General features: G+C 44.7%; 1 protein-coding gene across 4 annotated transcripts in view; it reads left to right on the top strand.

The window, feature by feature from the left end:
* LOC120065516 (glutaminase kidney isoform, mitochondrial-like) overlaps nucleotides 1-18,185 on the top strand; it is a 37,547-nt gene that overhangs the window by 919 nt on the left and 18,443 nt on the right. For 3 of the 4 annotated variants that reach the window (XR_005478683.1, XM_039016574.1, XM_039016575.1), the window contains exons 3-5: nucleotides 3,082-3,203; nucleotides 8,041-8,170; nucleotides 10,422-10,501. Coding sequence is in view for 2 of the 4 variants with exons in the window: in XM_039016574.1 (XP_038872502.1) it covers nucleotides 3,082-3,203; nucleotides 8,041-8,170; nucleotides 10,422-10,501 (332 nt within the window). In the remaining 2 variants the exon portion in view is untranslated. Of the gene's footprint in view, nucleotides 1-3,081; nucleotides 3,204-8,040; nucleotides 8,171-10,421; nucleotides 10,502-11,467; nucleotides 11,513-18,185 lie in introns of those variants that run through there. The other variant, XM_039016576.1, reaches the window with a different exon arrangement.

Genomic DNA, 18,185 nt, shown 5'->3' with positions numbered 1-18,185 from the left:
CACTGAAGAACAGACATTTATTTGCAAATAAAGATACACAATCTGTCATAAGAGATGATCTATGAGACTTTAAGTAATTCTGCTCTCACTCAAACTTCATCTTTCCACCATTTGAGCTATACTTACTCCAGGTATGCTGAGTGCAAGGGTTATTGGAGACTTGGGGCCACCAAACTGCCACTGTGGCAGTGCCAACTCTCTTTACTTTGAGGAAGTAGGGTAACTATGTGCTGGAGAGGAAGTATGCTCCTTATGAGGAAGTAGGGTAATTAGGAGGAAGTAGGGTAATTAGGAGGAAGTAGGGTAATTAGGAGGAAGTAGGGTAATTATGAGGACGTATGGTAATTGTGAGCTAGCGAGGAAGTCGGGTAATTATGAGGAAGTATGGTAATTATGAGAAAGTATGGTAATTATGAGGAAGGGAGGAAGTGTGGTAATTATGAGGAATATGGTAATTATGAGGACGTATGGTAATTTTTAGGAAGTATGGTAATTATGAGGAAGGGAGGAAGTGTGGTAATTATGAGGAATATGGTAATTATGAGCAAGGGAAGACGTGCATGGAGTACATCCCTTGTGCAAGCTGACATGGTGTTCATTGCAAATTGAATTGCAGTGTTTGACATACACAGTGCAACTATCAGAAGAAAAATAATATTCTGCATAGTATACTTTCCAAATATAGGTGTCAAGACAGGCCAATGTACTGTAGTCCCTATGGTAGGTTATAGATATCCATATTCATTTTCTGAATAGATAACAAATAGCTGTTAAAAAATTATACATTCCGCTGATATGTGATTTAACCTAGTTAAATAAAGGTTAAATCAATAAATAAAAACAATTGAGTGAATCGACTCTTGAACCAATAAGGTGTATCATGGAACATGGCTATTTCATTATGTTATTTGAATAAAATAGTGTCCATGCCTCCAAGCCTGATGAAGGAAGAAATGTGTCTGGTGAAGATCACAACACAGTCTAAAGAACCCTGCAGAGACCAGAGAGACTAGAAATAGGTTGTAAAGATTACCCTGCAGAGACCAGAGAGACTAGAAATAGGTTGTAAAGATTACCCTGCAGAGACCAGAGAGACTAGAAATAGGTTGTAAAGATTACCCTGCAGAGACCAGAGAGACTAGAAATAGGTTGTAAAGATTACCCTGCAGAGACTAGACAGACTAGATTAGGTTGTAAAGATTACCCTGCAGAGACTAGATTAGGTTGTAAAGATTACCCTGCAGAGACTAGACAGACTAGATTAGGTTGTAAAGATTACCCTGCAGAGACTAGATTAGGTTGTAAAGATTACCCTGCAGAGACTAGACAGACTAGATTAGGTTGTAAAGATTACCCTGCAGAGACTAGACAGACTAGATTAGGTTGTAAAGATTACCCTGCAGAGACTAGACAGACTAGATTAGGTTGTAAAGATTACCCTGCAGAGACTAGACAGACTAGATTATGTTGTAAAGATTACCCTGCAGAGACTAGACAGACTAGATTAGGTTGTAAAGATTACCCTGCAGAGACTAGACAGACTAGATTAGGTTGTAAAGATTACCCTGCAGAGACTAGACAGACTAGAGTAGGTTGTAAAGATTACCCTGCAGAGACTAGACAGACTAGATTAGATTGTAAAGATTACCCTGCAGAGACTAGACAGACTAGATTAGGTTGTAAAGATTACCCTGCAGAGACTAGACAGACTAGATTAGGTTGTAAAGATTACCCTGCAGAGACTAGACAGACAAGATTATGTTGTAAAGATTACCCTGCAGAGACTAGACAGACTAGATTAGGTTGTAAAGATTACCCTGCAGAGACTAGACAGACTAGATTAGGTTGTAAAGATTACCCTGCAGAGACTAGACAGACTAGATTAGGTTGTAAAGATTACCCTGCAGAGACTAGACAGACAAGATTATGTTGTAAAGATTACCCTGCAGAGACTAGACAGACTAGATTAGGTTGTAAAGATTACCCTGCAGAGACTAGACAGACTAGATTATGTTGTAAAGATTACCCTGCAGAGACTAGACAGACTAGATTAGGTTGTAAAGATTACCCTGCAGAGACTAGACAGACTAGATTATGTTGTAAAGATTACCCTGCAGAGACTAGACAGACTAGATTAGGTTGTAAAGATTACCCTGCAGAGACTAGACAGACTAGATTAGGTTGTAAAGATTACCCTGCAGAGACTAGACAGACTAGATTAGGTTGTAAAGATTACCCTGCAGAGACTAGACAGACTAGATTAGGTTGTAAAGATTACCCTGCAGAGACTAGACAGACAAGATTATGTTGTAAAGATTACCCTGCAGAGACTAGACAGACTAGATTAGGTTGTAAAGATTACCCTGCAGAGACTAGACAGACTAGATTATGTTGTAAAGATTACCCTGCAGAGACTAGACAGACTAGATTAGGTTGTAAAGATTACCCTGCAGAGACTAGACAGACAAGATTAGATTGTATCATCATGCAACAATAACATGGGGGGTTTGTATTTCAACATGTAATGAAATTACCCCCCTAAAAACTAACTTGTTAAAGTAAAGAATCATTTGTAGAAGATGTCAATGATAGTCAAAGCTCTAATTTGATCTGTGTTTTATATTGCACCAGCACTACTGCACTGTTTCAATCAAAACACTTGCAACAAGTGACTGAAAGCGTATCCAAACCAGCTTCAGTCCAGCTTGGACAAAAAAGGCTATCAGTTACTCAACTTGCAACAAGATTCGTGTATGTCAGTGGGCCTCAAGATGAGTTAAAGTTAGTTCATATCAATTTAGTTCACATCCAAGTTCCTCGCATAACAGTATTAATCATTTTGTGAGATGTGGACTCGACATGACGAGGCAGAATGATTTACAGGACACTGTAAATAAACCTGCAGTATGGCTTCGCTGATAACATCATTCCTTTCTCCCCAACCAAACCTTTGTGTTGTTCATTTATTCATCTATTTTATCGTCTTTTGTTTATTTGAACCACTTCATTGTATTGTTTTTACTGTAACATGTCTTGTGACTTTATATGCACTTTAAATAAAGTTTGATTTGATTTGATCAGGCCCTCAAGAGGACTGGTCTTAATGAATCCGACCCGCGACTGAAGGACTGTATGGACAAGCTGCAACGCTCCGTAGCGGAATCCTTTCATGACGTCATGATGGACCGGGAACTCTTCCATAAGTGAGTCGCCTAGCTTGTCTCCTTGTTGGATTTAGACGTTCCCACATTGCTCCATCCCCCTCCCTCTTGTCCCTAACCCCTCGATGTTTGCAGATCTGAAGGGTCTGGATAGGTACAAGCAGTGCATTGTTGGAGCTTCCACCATATTGCTTACAGCTGGTCTGCATAAACCAAGGGTAGGTCCAAGGGTAGGTCCAAGGGTGGGGGGGGATTTGGGACCTGCTTCTAGAGCCACCTCCACCTCTCTCCACCCCTTTCTACCTCTCTCCACCCCCTTCTACCCCTCTCCACCCCCTTCTACCTCCCTCTACCTCTCTCTACCCCTCTATACCTCCCTCTACCCCTCTCCGCCCCCCTCTACACCTCTCGCCCCCCTCTACCTCTCTCTACCCCTCTCCACCTCTCTAGCCCTCGACCCCTCTACACCCCTCTACCTCTCTCTACCTCTCTCTACCTCTCTCTCTACCTCTACCTCTCTCTAGCCCTCTTTGCCTCTGTCACACACAGTCATCACTTTTTCATCTCCTCTTACTGCCAGGTGCCATGGTAGAGTGAGTCTATTAATACCCTGACCCCTTCAGCATTCCATATTATTAACCCAGAGTTTGTTGTAGGCTTACTCTACTCACTCACTCACTCACTCACTCACTCACTCACTCACTCACTCACTCACTCACTCACTCACTCACTCACTCACTCACTCACTCACTCTGAATTGAATTAAGGGCTTTATTGGCATGGGAAACATGTTAACATTGCCAAAGCAAGTGAAGTAGATAATAAACTAAAGTTAAATAAACAATAAACAAAGGTTAAATAAAAATTAACAGTAAACATCACAGAAGTTCCAAAAGAATAAAGACATTTCAAATGTCATACTATGTCTATATACAGTGTTGTAAGGATGTGCAAATAGTTGGGAAGGGAAAAGGGAAAGGGAAAATAATAAATAAATATGGGTTGTATTTACAATGGTGTTTGTTTTTCACTGGTTGCCCTTTTCTTGTGGCAACAGGTCAGAAATCTTACTACTGTGATGGCACACTGTGGAATTTCACCCAGTAGATATGGGAGTTTATCAAAATTGTGTTTGTTTTCAAATTCTTTGTGGATCTGTGTAATCTGAGGGAAATGTGTGTCTCTGGTCATACATTTGGCACGAGGTTAGGAAGTGCAGCTCAGTTTCCACCTCATTTTGTGGGCAGTGTGCACATAGCCTGTCTTCTTTTGAGAGCAATGTCTGCCTACGGCGGCATTTCTCAATAGCCTTGCTATGCTCACTGAGTCTGTACATAGTCAAAGCTTTCCTTATGTTTGGGTCAGTCACAGTGGTCAAGTATTATGCCACTGTATACTCTCTGTTTAGGACCAAATAGCATTCTAGTTTGCTCTGTTTTTTTGTTAATTACTTGACACATTGGAAATAATTATCTTTTTGTTTTCTCATGATTTGTTGGGTCAAATTGTGTTGCTGTCCTGGGGCTTTGTGGGGTGTGTTTGTGAACAGAGCCCCAGGACCAGCTTGCTTAGGGGACTCTTCTCCAGGTTCATCTCTCTGTAGGTGATGGCTTTGTTATGGAAGGTTTGCCAATCACTTCCTTTATTGAACCTCTCTTCGCATGCATTATTTGGTGTTTTACGTTGTACACTGAGGATATTGTTGCAGAATTCTGCATTCAGAGTCTCAATTTGGTGTTTTCCCATTTTGTGAATTCTTGGTTGGTGAGCGGACCCCAGACCTCACAACAATCTCTCCACTCACACTCACTCACTCACTCACTCACTCACTCACTCACTCACTCACTCACTCACTCACTCACTCACTCACTCACTCACTCACTCACTCACTCACTCTCTCACTCTCTCACTCTCACACACATGGCTCCTCTCTCTGGCATTTACTCTTCAAGTCATTTTAAGAGTTAGCTGGAGGCAACAGTATATGTGCTCTCAGTCCACTGAGGGCTGAGGGACAGTGGGCTGAGGGACAGTGGGCTGAGGGACAGTGGGCTGAGGGACAGTGGGCTGAGGGGCAGTGGGCTGAGGGACAGTGGGCTGAGGGACAGTGGGCTGAGGGACAGTGGGCTGAGGGACAGTGGGCTGAGGGACAGTGGGCTGAGGGACAGTGGGCTGAGGGTGGATACGGGTAGTCTTGTGTGGGCTAAAGAGCAGAATACGACTCAGATTTATAGGTGCCAGCTGCCTTGGGCCCACACACACACACACACACAAAGTACATTTTGATTGGAATTAAATGTAACCCTTAATCAGTTGACCTGTTACAGCTTTGTGTTTCAGCTATGGCTATGCATGTCCTTTCATTCCAATTCAGTTAAAGAGTGAATGATTGACATCTAGAGTGGACTTTGACAGTCCAGGCATCTTGATCTAGTGGGGAAAACCAGCGTTCCTCATATCTGCACGGTAGTCGACACTCTTAGAAAAAAGGGTTCCGAAAAGGTTCTTTGTCTTTCCCCATAGGAGAAAACGTTTTGGTTCCATGTAGAACCCTTTGTGGTTCAAGGTAGAACCATTTTTGGTTCCAGGTAGAACCCTCAGTGGAAAGGGTTATGCTACCCTTTTAGTTCTAGAAAGCACCTTTTTTCTAAGAGTGTACACATACAGTGGCAAGAAAAAGTATGTGAACCCTTTGGAATTACCTGGATTTCTGCATCAATTGATTCTGTTATCTTCATCTAAGTCACAACAATAGACACACATAGTGTGCTTAAACTAATAACACACTAATTATTGTATTTTTCTTGTCCATATTGAATACAGAATTTAAACATTCACAGTGTAGGTTGGGAAAAGTATGTGAACCCCTAAGCTTTTGGAGAAGTCATTAGCCAATTGGAGTCAGGAGTCAACTAACCTGGAGTCCAATCAATGAGACAAGATTGGAGATGTTGGTTAGAGCTGCCCTGCCCTATAAAAAACACTCACAAAATGTGCTAATTGCTACAGAGTTTGCTATTAACAAGAAGCATTGGCTGATGTGAACCATGCCTCGAACAAAATAGATCTCAGAAGACCTAAGATTAAGAATGGTTGACTTGCATAAAGTTGGAAAGGGTTACAAAAGTATCTCTAAAAGCCTTGATGTTCATCAGTCCACGGTAAGACAAATTGTCTATAATTGGAGAAAGTTCAGCACTGTTGCTACTCTCCCTAGGAGTGGCCGTCCTGCAAAGATGACTGCAAGAGCACAGCACAGAATGCTCAATGAGGTTAAGAAGAATCCTAGCGTGTCAGCTAAAGACTTACAGAAATCTCTGGAACATGCTAACATCTCTGTTGACGAGTCTACGATATGTAAAACACAAAACAAGAATGGTGTTCATGGGAGGACACCACAGAATAAGCCACTGCTGTCCCTTCCACTATAGTGCTACTGGCAAAATATTCTGTGGATAGATTTAACTACAGTTGAGTTGTTTGGAAGGAACATACAACACTATGTGTGGAGAAAAAGAGGCACAGCACACCAACATCAAAACCTCATCCCAACTGTAAAGTATGGTGAAGAGAGCATCATGGTTTGGGGCTGCTTTGCTGCCGCAGGGCCAGAACAGCTTGCTATCATCGACAGAAAAATGAATTCCCAAGTGTATCAAGACATTTTGCAGGAGAATGAAAGGCTATCTGTCTGCCAATTTGAAGCTCAACAGAAGTTGGGTGATGCAACAGGACAATGACCCAAAACACAGAAGTAAATCAACAACAGAATGGCTTCAACAGAAGAAAATAGGCCTTCTGGAGTGGCCCAGTCAGAGTCTTGACAACCCGATTGAGATGCTGTGGCATGACCTCGAGAGTGGTTCACACCAGATATCCCAAGAATATTGCTGAACTGATAGTTTTGTGAAGAGGAATACCCACAAATTCCTCCTGACTGTTGTACTGGTCTGACTACAGAAAATGTTTGGTTGAAGTTATTGCTGCCAAAGGAGGGTCAACCAGTTATTAAATCCAAGGGTTCACATACTTTTTCCACCCTGAACTGTAAATGTTCACAAGGTGTGTTCAATAAAGACATGAAAAACATATCATTTCTGTGTGTTATTAGTTTAAGCAGACTGTTTGTCTATTATTGTGACCTAGATGAAGATCAGATCAAATTTTATGACCAATTTATGCAGAAATCCAGGTAATACACATACTTTTTCTTGCCACTGTAAATGGAGGTTAAATAAAGTTATAGGCTAGTCATATGTGTTTGTTTTCAAGTGCGACATAGGAAGGAAATACTACAGGGAGCATCGGGCGGCAGGTAGCCTAGCAGTTAGAGCGTTGAGCTAGAAACCAAAAGGTTGCTGGTTCAAATACCCAAGCTGACAATCTGTCAATGTGCCCTTGAGCAAAGCACTTAACCCTTATTTGCTCTTGGGGCGCAGTGCTATGGCTGACACTGTAAAACAACACATTTCACTGCACCTATCCGGTGACAGTCAAACATCTACAAAAAATGTGTCAGGCTGTTAATCGGATACATAAGGATTATCATTAGCCTTGTGTGTCACAGAGAATGGAGTTTACATTCTCACATGGCTCCTCTGAACCCTATTTTCCACAACAATTCAAACCACTTATCAGCACCAAGTCTAGCAGGCAAACAACAACAGAGAAGAAGGTCAGAGGTCATAATACAGTCACAAGCAGCAGTCCATCCACTGCGCCTCAGGGAGTGTCACCACTTCAAAGCAAACATCTGGGAAAAGTTCAAAGTTCATCTCATTCACAGAACTAGATTTCTAGAATGTTCTAGAACTTGTTCAATGACAGGGTTTCTGTATTGATGATCTAATAGTGTGTTGTTTGTTGTTCCAACCCTCAGGTGCGTAGGTGGGAACATAGTGCTTCTGATCCAGGCCTTCAGAAAGAAGTTTATCATCCCTGAGTTTGATTCCTTTGTAACAAAGATAGATCAAATCTACAACACCGTCCAGAAAAACCACAACGGACATGTAAGTAGATTTGTTTCCACCTTTCATACGTGTCACTCTTCTCCATCTGTCTCTCTTTTTTGTCGTCTGTCCTCTTACTTAGTTTTTTTTCTCTGGTATGCTTTCCGTCAACATGTGTCTGTTGTAGAGGTCGACCGATTAGGATTTTTCAACTCCGATACCAATACCGATTATTGGAGGACCAAAAAAAACGATACCGATTAATCGGACGATTTTTTTAAATATATTTTTTACTTGTAATAATGACAATTACAACAATACTGAATGAACACTTTTATTTTAACTAAATATAATACATCAATAAAATCAATTTAGCCTCAAATAAATAATGAAACATGTTCAATTTGGTTTAAATAATGCAAAAACAAAGTGTTGGAGAAGAAAGTAAAAGTGCAATATGTGCCATGTCAGAAAGCTAATCTTTAAGTTCCTTGCTCAGAACATGAGAACATATGAAAGCTGGTGGTTCCTTTTAACATGAGTTTTCAATATTCCCAGGTAAGAAGTTTTAGGTTGTAGTTATTATAGGAATTATAGGACTATTTCTCTCTATACGATTTGTATTTCATATACCTTTGACTATTGGATGTTCTTATAGGCACTTTAGTATTGCCAGTGTAAGAGTATAGCTTCCGTCCTTCTCCTCGCCCCTACCTGGGCTCGAACCAGGAACACATCGACAACAGCCACCCTCGAAGCATCGTTACCCATCGCTCCACAAAAGCCGCGGCCCTTGCAGAGCAAGGAGAATACTTCAAGGTCTCAGAGCGAGTGACGTCACCGATTGAAACGCTATTAGCGCGCACCCCGCTAACTAGCTAGCCATTTCACATCGGTTACACCAGCCTAACTTCGGGAGTTGATAGGCTTGAAGTCATTAACAGCTCAATGCTTGAAGCACAGCGAAAAGCTGCTGGCAAACGCACAAAAGTGCTGTTTGAATGAATTCTTACGAGCCTGCTGCTGCCTACCACCGCTCAGTCAGACTGCTCTATCAAATCATAGACTTAATTATAACATAATAACACACAGAAATACGAGCCTTAGGTCATTAATATGGTCAAATCCGGAAACTATCATTTAGAAAACAAAACGTTTATTCTTTCAGTGAAATACGGAACCGTTCCGTATTTTATCTAACGGGTGGCATCCATAAGTCTAAATATTCCTGTTACATTGCACAACCTTCAATATTATGTAATAATTACGTAAAATTTTGTCAAATTAATTTGCAACGAGCCAGGCGGCCCAAACTGTTGCATATACCCTGACTCTGCGTGCAATGAACGCAAGAGAAGTGACACAATTTCCCTAGTTTAATATTGCCTGCTAACCTGGATATCTTTAACTCAATATGCAGGTTTAAAAAAAAATTTACTTCTGTGTATTGATTTTAAGAAAGGCATTGATGTTTATGGTTAGGTACATTCGTGCAACGATTGTGCTTTTTTCGCAAATGCACTTTTGATAAGTCATCCCCCGTTTGACGAAGTTGGTCTTCACACAGTTCGCAACGAGCCAGGCGGCCTAAACTGCTGCATATAGCCTGACTCTGTTGCACAGAACGCAAGAGAAGTGACACAATTACCCTAGTTAAAAGAAATTCATGTTAGAAGGCAATATTAACTAAATATGCAGGTTTAAAAATATATACTTGTGTATTGATTTTAAGAAAGGCGTTGATGTTTATGGTTAGGTACATTGGTGCAACGACAGTGCTTTTTCGCGAATGCGCTTGTTAAATAACCGTTTGGAGAAGTAGGCTGTGATTCAATGATAAATTAACAGGCACCGCATCGATTATATGCAACGCAGGACAAGCTAGTTAAACTAGTAATATCATCAACCATGTGTATTTAACTAGTGATTATGTTAAGATTGATAGTTTTTTGTAAGATATGTTTAATGCTAGCTAGCACCTTACCGTGGCTCCTTGCTGCACTCGCATAACAGGTAGTCAGCCTGCCACGCAGTCTCCTTGCTGCACTCGCATAACAGGTAGTCAGCCTGCCACGCAGTCTCCTCGTGGAGTGCAATGTAATCGGCCATGATCGGTGTCCAAAAATGCTGATTACCGATTGTTATGAAAAATTAGGGCCGATTTCAAGTTATCGGCCAATCCTGATGAATTGGTCGTCCTCTGGTCTGTTGTTCTATGGCATGTACTCAAACAAAACATTTGAAGTGTGGAGTATTATCTACATGTGATATGGTTCTGGTAGTTCTGATGGTCTGTACTTCCTGGTTACAGGTAGCAGTCTACATTCCTCACCTGGCCAAGTTCAGTCCTGATCTCTGGGGTGTGTCCCTGTGTACAGTGGACGGACAGAGGTAGGTACAACCTCCCTGTGTACAGTGGACGGACAGAGGTAGGTACAACCTCCCTGTGTACAGTGGACGGACAGAGGTGGGTACAACCTCCCTGTGTACAGTGGACGAACAGAGGTAGGTACAGAGGACAGACAGAGGTGGGTATGACCTCCCTGCGTACAGAGGACAGACAGAGGTGGGTACAACCTCCCTGTGTACAGTGGACGGACAGAGGTGGGTACAACCTCCCTGTGTACAGTGGACGAACAGAGGTAGGTACAACCTCCCTGTGTACAGTGGACGGACAGAGGTGGGTACAACCTCCCTGTGTACAGTGGACGGACAGAGGTGGGTACAACCTCCCTGTGTACAGTGGACGGACAGAGGTGGGTACAACCTCCCTGTGTACAGTGGACGGACAGAGGTGGGTACAACCTCCCTGTGTACAGTGGACGGACAGAGGTGGGTACAACCTCCCTGTGTACAGTGGACGAACAGAGGTGGGTACAACCTCCCTGTGTACAGTGGACGGACAGAGGTGGGTACAACCTCCCTGTGTACAGTGGACGGACAGAGGTGGGTACAACCTCCCTGTGTACAGTGGACGGACAGAGGTGGGTACAACCTCCCTGTGTACAGTGGACGGACAGAGGTAGGTACAACCTCCCTGTGTACAGTGGACGGACAGAGGTAGGTACAACCTCCCTGTGTACAGTGGACGGACAGAGGTAGGTACAACCTCCCTGTGTACAGTGGACGGACAGAGGTGGGTACAACCTCCCTGTGTACAGTGGACGGACAGAGGTGGGTACAACCTCCCTGTGTACAGTGGACGGACAGAGGTAGGTACAACCGCCCTGTGTACAGTGGACGGACAGAGGTAGGTACAACCTCCCTGTGTACAGTGGACGGACAGAGGTAGGTACAACCTCCCTGTGTACAGTGGACGGACAGAGGTGGGTACAACCTCCCTGTGTACAGTGGACGGACAGAGGTGGGTACAACCTCCCTGTGTACAGTGGACGGACAGAGGTAGGTACAACCTCCCTGTGTACAGTGGACGAACAGAGGTAGGTACAGAGGACAGACAGAGGTGGGTACAACCTCCCTGTGTGTCTATATATCTGGATGATTGATAACTGACTCATACTACTGACACCGTTTCATCTGGTCCCCATGTATAATAAACTCCCTGACATTCTCTCTCTCTTCCTCTGGTCCTCTCTCTCTCTCTCTCTCTCTCTCTCTCTCTCTCTCTCTCTCTCTCTCTCTCTCTCTCTCTCTTCCTTTGGTCCTCTCTCTCTCTCTTCCTCTGGTCCTCTCTCTCTCTCTCTCTTTCTTCCTCTGGTCCTCTCTCTCTTTCTTCCTCTGGTCCTCTCTCTCTTTCTTCCTCTGGTCCTCTCTCTCTTTCTTCCTCTGGTCCTCTCTCTCTCTCTTCCTCTGGTCCTCTCTCTCTTTCTTCCTCTGGTCCTCTCTCTCTCTCTCTTCCTCTGGTCCTCCCTCTCTCTTTTTCTTCCTCTGGTCCTCTCTCTCTCTCTCTCTCTTTTTCTTCCTCTGGTCCTCTCTCTCTCTCTCTCTCTTTTTCTTCCTCTGGTCCTGTCTCTCTCTCTCTCTTTTTCTTCCTCTGGTCCTCTCTCTCTCTCTCTCTCTCTCTTTTTCTTCCTCTGGTCCTCTCTCTCTCTCTCTCTCTTTTTCTTCCTCTGGTCCTGTCTCTCTCTCTCTCTTTTTCTTCCTCTGGTCCTCTCTCTCTCTCTCTCTTTTTCTTCCTCTGGTCCTCTCTCTCTCTCTCTCTCTTTTTCTTCCTCTGGTCCTCTCTCTCTCGCTTTTTCTTCCTCTGGTCCTCTCTCTCTTTCTTCCTCTGGTCCTCTCTCTCTCTATTTTTTTCCCTCTGGTCCTCGCTCTCTCTCTTTTTTTCCCTCTGGTCCTCGCTCTCTCTCTTTTTTTTCCTCTGGTCCTCTCTCTCTCTCTCTCTCTCTCTCTCTCTCTCTCTCTCTCTCACTTTTTCTTTCTCTGGTCCTTTCTCTCTCTCTCTCTCTCTCTTTTTCTTCCTCTGGTCCTCTCTCTCTCTCTCTCTCTTTTCTTCCTCTGGTCCTCTCTCTCTCTCTCTCTTTTTCTTCCTCTGGTCCTCTCTCTCTCTCTCTCTCTTTTTCTTCCTCTGGTTCTCTCTCTCTCTCTCTTTTTCTTCCTCTGGTCCTCTCTCTCTCTCTCTCTCTTTTTCTTCCTCTGGTCCTCTCTCTCTCTCTCTCTCTCTCTTTTTCTTCCTCTGGTCCTCTCTCTCTCTCTCTTTTTCTTCCTCTGGTCCTCTCTCTCTCTCTCTCTCTTTTTCTTCCTCTGGTCCTCTCTCTCTCTCTCTCTCTCTTTTTCTTCCTCTGGTCCTCTCTCTCTCTCTCTCTCTTTTTCTTCCTCTGGTCCTCTCTCTCTCTCTCTCTCTCTCTCTCTCTCTTTTTCTTCCTCTGGTCCTCTCTCTCTCTCTCTCTCTCTTTTTCTTCCTCTGGTCCTCTCTCTCTCTCTCTCTCTCTCTTTTTCTTCCTCTGGTCCTCTCTCTCTCTCTCTCTCTCTCTTTTTCTTCCTCTGGTCCTCTCTCTCTCTCTCTCTCTCTTTTTCTTCCTCTGGTCCTCTCTCTCTCTCTCTCTCTCTTTTTCTTCCTCTGGTCCTCTCTCTCTCTCTCTCTCTCTTTTTCTTCCTCTGGTCCTCTCTCTCTCTCTCTCTCTCTTTTTCTTCCTCTGGTCCTCTCTCTCTCTCTCTCTTTTCTTCCTCTGGTCCTCTCTCTCTCTCTCTCTCTCTCTCTCTCTCTTTTCTTCCTCTGGTCCTCTCTCTCTCTCTCTCTCTCTCTCTCTCTCTCTCTTTTTCTTCCTCTGGTCCTCTCTCTCTCTCTCTCTCTCTTTTTTTCTTCCTCTGGTCCTCTCTCTCTCTCTCTCTCTCTTTTTCTTCCTCTGGTCCTCTCTCTCTCTCTCTCTCTCTTTTTCTTCCTCTGGTCCTCTCTCTCTCTTTTTCTTCCTCTGGTCCTCTCTCTCTTTCTTCCTCTGGTCCTCTCTCTCTTTCTTCCTCTGGTCCTCTCTCTCTTTCTTCCTCTGGTCCTCTCTCTCTTTCTTCCTCTGGTCCTCTCTCTCTTTCTTCCTCTGGTCCTCTCTCTCTTTCTTCCTCTGGTCCTCTCTCTCTTTCTTCCTCTGGTCCTCTCTCTCTTTCTTCCTCTGGTCCTCCCTCTCTCTCTCTCTCTCTCTTTTTCTTCCTCTGGTCCTGTCTCTCTCTCTCTTTTTCTTCCTCTGGTCCTCTCTCTCTCTCTCTCTCTCTCTCTCTCTCTCTCTCTTTTTCTTCCACTGGTCCTCTCTCTCTCTCTCTCTCTTTTTCTTCCTCTGGTCCTCTCTCTCTCTCTCTCTCTCTCTCTCTTTTTCTTCCTCTGGTCCTCTCTCTCTCTCTCTCTCTCTCTCTTTTTCTTCCTCTGGTCCTCTCTCTCTCTCTCTCTCTCTCTCTTTTTCTTCCTCTGGTCCTCTCTCTCTCTCTCTCTCTCTCTCTTTTTCTTCCTCTGGTCCTCTCTCTCTCTCTCTCTCTCTCTCTCTTTTTCTTCCTCTGGTCCTCTCTCTCTCTCTCTCTCTCTCTCTCTTTTTCTTCCTCTGGTCCTCTCTCTCTCTCTCTCTCTCTCTCTCTTTTTCTTCCTCTGGTCCTCTCTCTCTCTCTCTCTTTTTCTTCCTCTGGTCCTCTCTCTCTTCTCTCTCTCTCTCTTTTTCTTCCTCTGGTCCTCTCTCTCTCTCTCTCTCTCTTTTTCTTCCTCTGGTCCTCTCTCTCTCTCTCTCTCTCTTTTTCTTCCTCTGGTCCTCTCTCTCTCTCTCTCTCCTTTTCTTCCTCTGGTCCTCTCTCTCTCTCTCTCTCTCTCTTTTTCTTCCTCTGGTCCTCTATCTCTCTCTCTCTCTCTCTTTTTCTTCCTCTGGTCCTCTCTCTCTCTCTCTCTTTCTTCCTCTGGTCCTCTCTCTCTCTCTCTCTCTCTCTTCCTCTGGTCCTCTCTCTCTCTCTCTCTCTCTCTTTTTCTTCCTCTGGTCCTCTCTCTCTCTTTTTCTTCCTCTGGTCCTCTCTCTCTCTCTCTCTCTCTCTCTCTTTTTCTTCCTCTGGTCCTCTCTCTCTCTCTCTCTCTCTCTCTCTTTTTCTTCCTCTGGTCCTCTCTCTCTCTCTCTCTCTCTCTCTTTTTCTTCCTCTGGTCCTCTCTCTCTCTCTCTCTCTCTCTCTTTTTCTTCCTCTGGTTCTCTCTCTCTCTCTCTCTCTTTTTCTTCCTCTGGTTCTCTCTCTCTCTCTCTCTTTTTCTTCCTCTGGTTCTCTCTCTCTCTCTCTCTTTTTCTTCCTCTGGTTCTCTCTCTCTCTCTCTCTTTTTCTTCCTCTGGTTCTCTCTCTCTCTCTCTCTTTTTCTTCCTCTGGTTCTCTCTCTCTCTCTCTTTCTTCCTCTGGTCCTCTCTCTCTCTCTCTTTCTTCCTCTGGTCCTCTCTCTCTCTCTCTCTCTCTCTCTCTCTCTCTCTCTCTCTCTCTCTCTCTCTCTCTCTTTCTTCCTCTGGTCCTCTCTCTCTCTTTCTTCCACTGGTCCTCTCTCTCTCTCTCTCTTTCTTCCTCTGGTCCTCTCTCTCTCTCTCTCTCTCTCTTTTTCTTCCTCTGGTCCTCTCTCAATTCAATTCAATTCTCTCTCTCTCTCTCTCTCTCTTTTTCTTCCTCTGGTCCTCTCTCTCTCTCTCTCTCTTTTTCTTCCTCTGGTCCTCTCTCTCTCTCTCTTTTTCTTCCTCTGGTCCTCTCTCTCTCTCTCTCTCTTTTTCTTCCTCTGGTCCTCTCTCTCTCTCTCTCCCTCTTTTTCTTCCTCTGGTTCTCTCTCTCTCTTTTTCTTCCTCTGGTTCTCTCTCTCTCTCTCTCTCTTTCTTCCTCTGGTCCTCTCTCTCTCTCTCTTTCTTCCTCTGGTCCTCTCTCTCTCTCTCTTTCTTCCTCTGGTCCTCTCTCTCTCTCTCTTTCTTCCTCTGGTCCTCTCTCTCTCTCTCTTTCTTCCTCTGGTCCTCTCTCTCTCTCTCTCTCTCTCTCTCTCTCTCTCTCTCTCTCTCTCTCTCTCTCTCTCTTCCTCTGGTCCTCTCTCTCTTTCTTCCTCTGGTCCTCTCTCTCTCTCTCTTTCTTCCTCTGGTCCTCTCTCTCTCTCTCTTTTTCTTCCTCTGGTCCTCTCAATTTTCAATTCAATTCAATTCTCTCTCTCTCTCTCTCTCTCTTTTTCTTCCTCTGGTCCTCTCTCTCTCTCTCTCTTTCTTCCTCTGGTCCTCTCTCTCTCTCTCTCTTTCTTCCTCTGGTCCTCTCTCTCTCTCTCTCTTTCTTCCTCTGGTCCTCTCTCTCTCTCTCTCTCTTTCTTCCTCTGGTCCTCTCTCTCTCTCTCTCTCTTTCTTCCTCTGGTCCTCTCTCTCTCTCTCTCTCTCTCTTTCTTCCTCTGGTCCTCTCTCTCTCTCTCTCTCTCTTTCTTCCTCTGGTCCTCTCTCTCTCTCTCTCTCTTTCTTCCTCTGGTCCTCTCTCTCTCTCTCTTTTTCTTCCTCTGGTCCTCTCTCAATTCAATTCAATTCTCTCTCTCTCTCTCTCTCTCTTTTTCTTCCTCTGGTCCTCTCTCTCTCTCTCTCTTTCTTCCTCTGGTCCTCTCTCTCTCTCTCTCTTTCTTCCTCTGGTCCTCTCTCTCTCTCTCTCTTTCTTCCTCTGGTCCTCTCTCTCTCTCTCTCTCTTTCTTCCTCTGGTCCTCTCTCTCTCTCTCTCTCTCTTTCTTCCTCTGGTCCTCTCTCTCTCTCTCTCTCTCTTTTTCTTCCTCTGGTCCTCTCTCTCTCTCTTTTTCTTCCTCTGGTCCTCTCTCTCTCTCGCTTTTTCTTCCTCTGGTCCTCTCTCTCTCTCTTTTTCTTCCTCTGGTCCTCTCTCTCTCTCTTTTTTTTCCTCTGGTCCTCTCTCTCCTTTCTTCCTGTTTCTCTGGTCCTCTCTCTCTCTCTCTCTTTCTTCCTCTGGTCCTCTCTCTCTCTCTCTTTCTTCCTCTGGTCCTCTCTCTCTCTCTCTCTCTCTCTCTCTCTTCCTCTGGTCCTCTCTCTCTCTCTTTTTCTTCCTCTGGTCCTCTCTCTCTCTCGCTTTTTCTTCCTCTGGTCCTCTCTCTCTCTATTTTTTTCCCTCTGGTCCTCGCTCTCTCTCTTTTTTTCCCTCTGGTCCTCGCTCTCTCTTTCTTCCTCTGTTTCTCTGGTCCTCTCTCTCTCTCTCTCTCTCTTTCTTCCTCTGGTCCTCTCTCTCTCTCTCTCTCTCTTTCTTCCTCTGGTCCTCTCTCTCTCTCTCTCTCTTTCTTCCTCTGGTCCTCTCTCTCTCTCTCTCTTTTTCTTCCTCTGGTCCTCTCTCTCTCTCTCTTTTTCTTCCTCTGGTCCTCTCTCTCTCTCTCTCTTTTTCTTCCTCTGGTCCTCTCTCTCTCTCTCTCGCTTTTTCTTCCTCTGGTCCTCTCTCTCTCTCTCTCTCTTTCTTCCTCTGGTCCTCTCTCTCTCTCTCTCTCTTTCTTCCTCTGGTCCTCTCTCTCTCTCTCTCTTTCTTCCTCTGGTCCTCTCTCTCTCTCTCTCTTTCTTCCTCTGGTCCTCTCTCTCTCTCTCTCTTTCTTCCTCTGGTCCTCTCTCTCTCTCTCTCTTTCTTCCTCTGGTCCTCTCTCTCTCTCTCTCTTTCTTCCTCTGGTCCTCTCTCTCTCTCTCTCTTTCTTCCTCTGGTCCTCTCTCTCTCTTTCTTCCTCTGGTCCTCTCTCTCTCTTTCTTCCTCTGGTCCTCTCTCTCTCTCTCTCTTTCTTCCTCTGGTCCTCTCTCTCTCTCTCTCTCTCTTTCTTCCTCTGGTCCTCTCTCTCTCTCTCTCTCTCTTTCTTCCTCTGGTCCTCTCTCTCTCTCTCTCTTTTTCTTCCTCTGGTCCTCTCTCTCTCTCTTTTTCTTCCTCTGGTCCTCTCTCTCTCTCTTTTTCTTCCTCTGGTCCTCTCTCTCTCTCTCTCTCTTTTTCTTCCTCTGGTCCTCTCTCTCTCTCTCTCTTTCTTCCTCTGGTCCTCTCTCTCTCTCTCTTTCTTCCTCTGGTCCTCTCTCTCTCTCTCTCTTTCTTCCTCTGGTCCTCTCTCTCTCTCTCTCTTTCTTCCTCTGGTCCTCTCTCTCTCTTTCTTCCTCTGGTCCTCTCTCTCTCTTTCTTCCTCTGGTCCTCTCTCTCTCTCTCTCTTTCTTTCTTCCTCTGGTCCTCTCTCTCTCTCTCTCTCTCTTTCTTCCTCTGGTCCTCTCTCTCTCTCTCTCTTTTTCTTCCTCTGGTCCTCCCTCTCTCTTTTTCTTCCTCTGGTCCTCTCTCTCTCTCGCTTTTTCTTCCTCTGGTCCTCTCTCTCTCGCTTTTTTTTTCACTCTGGTCCTCGCTCTCTCTTTCTTCCTCTGTGTCTCTGGTCCTCTCTTTCTTCCTCTGTTTCTCTGGTCCTCTCTCTCTCTCTCTTTCTTCCTCTGGTCCTCTCTCTCTCTCTCTCTCTCTTTCTTCCTCTGGTCCTCTCTCTCTCTCTCTCTCTCTCTCTCTCTCTTTCTTCCTCTGGTCCTCTCTCTCTCTCTCTTTTTCTTCCTCTGGTCCTCTCTCTCTCTCTCTCTTTTTCTTCCTCTGGTCCTCTCTCTCTCTCTCTCTTTTTCTTCCTCTGGTCCTCTCTCTCTCTCGCTTTTTCTTCCTCTGGTCCTCTCTCTCTCGCTTT

Source organism: Salvelinus namaycush, chromosome 20 (assembly GCF_016432855.1).
Source record: "Salvelinus namaycush isolate Seneca chromosome 20, SaNama_1.0, whole genome shotgun sequence".
Lineage (NCBI taxonomy): Eukaryota > Metazoa > Chordata > Actinopteri > Salmoniformes > Salmonidae > Salvelinus > Salvelinus namaycush.
Note: the sequence above shows the minus strand (reverse complement) of the source record. Positions and strands in the feature narration are given on the sequence as shown.